The 1,370-nt window shown below is 41.2% G+C and overlaps 1 protein-coding gene across 1 annotated transcript in view; it reads right to left on the minus strand.

Annotated features, from left to right (window-relative positions):
* SARC_04308 (hypothetical protein) overlaps positions 1-763 on the minus strand; it is a gene marked incomplete at both ends in the record, with an annotated part of 2,992 nt that extends 2,229 nt beyond the window's left edge. Inside the window, one exon of the mRNA XM_014301870.1 lies at positions 160-763. Coding sequence (XP_014157345.1) covers positions 160-763 — 604 coding nt within the window. The remainder of the gene's footprint in view (positions 1-159) is intronic.
* Between the last annotated feature and the right edge of the window lie 607 nt (positions 764-1,370).

The following is a 1,370-nucleotide window of genomic DNA, read 5'->3' on the forward strand; positions in this document are numbered from 1 at the left end:
TAAATGTCATATTCTTTGCCTGTAACCTTACCTGATTAAAGATGGGTACAGCTAGGTAACCTAACCACATAGTCTTAAGTGTTGCTCCGAAGTGGACTGATGCTTGCTTGAACAGCATGAAGATCAGCGAGGACGCATCGAAACAGCCGGTCAAGATACCGTTAATAGTCCCCATATAAGCGGGGAACAGATTCATCAGGTTAATGTTCGACAAGAACATACACAGACCGCCCACGGACAGGCATATAAAGCCAGCCATGTACCCATCGAAGGTATCGCTTGAATAGGCAAGCAACACAAGTCCAGCCACCTCGATAACAGTCCCAACTGTGGAAGTAATGCGAGGTCCGGTGAAGTCCAGGAACACTCCAACCGGGAAAGCAGCTACGTTGATAAAGAATGAACCAAGAGTGAACATCAGATCAAGCTGCAACTTCTGCTCAGCACAGCCTTCGGGCGACGGTTCGTCACACAGGTGTGAATATGCACCTTCTTTGATGAAAATGGGTTTGATTGCTGCGAATCCGAATATGGTTCCTGCTGTAAACAGCGTGATCAAGGCCGCACAGGAAATCATGAAGTATTTTCGAGCATCTGAGGGACCACTCGAAGACATCAGTCCTGTTTCCGAGGTAGCACTGGGTCTGTAATAGGGAACGTTGGGTATTGACCGCTGCGATACACCGGACATTGTACGTTGACGCATAGTGGAATGCCCTTGCCCATCTTCTCCACGCAGGAGAGATGCGTTTTCGTTAGACATAGTGCGTGATATATCGGTGGTTGCTAAATAAAGTAAGTGCCAAACCTAGGTCGTCGATATGTACACTGAAAGATATAGAAAATTGTTTTTATTCTGTCGTAGCTAAAATAGTCGATAGAATCCAAATATCAGTCTATATAAAGCAATGTGCAAACTGTATCAGACCATACATCACATAATTTCGAGAAAAAAATATGAAGGGCGAAAATAGCCGTAATTATTTAAAGAAATACGTAATTTGACACAATTCCGGATTTCAGAAATTAATAAATATGGGTCAAAGACAAATTGAATTTTGGAAATTTTTAGAGCTTAATTAAGAATTTTGTAAGATTAAGAAATCACGCAGTTCTTAATTAGAAATAAGAATTAAGAAGTCAACATACCTTAAATAAAGAATATGGAATGAATTAAGAAGTCAACATACTTTGAATAAAGAATATGGAACAACGGGATGATCCCGTAATATTAAGAACAAGACATTTCTTGATTAAGAAGTCGATTAAGAAGTCATTATCCACTCACCACTATTATTTTCCTACGTGGCTCACGCGGACTCACGCCCCACAGGGCCCGGTCTTTGCGTCTCTTAATAAGTTTCTTATTG

Source organism: Sphaeroforma arctica, assembly GCF_001186125.1.
Source record: "Sphaeroforma arctica JP610 unplaced genomic scaffold supercont1.237, whole genome shotgun sequence".
Classification (NCBI taxonomy): domain Eukaryota; class Ichthyosporea; order Ichthyophonida; genus Sphaeroforma; species Sphaeroforma arctica.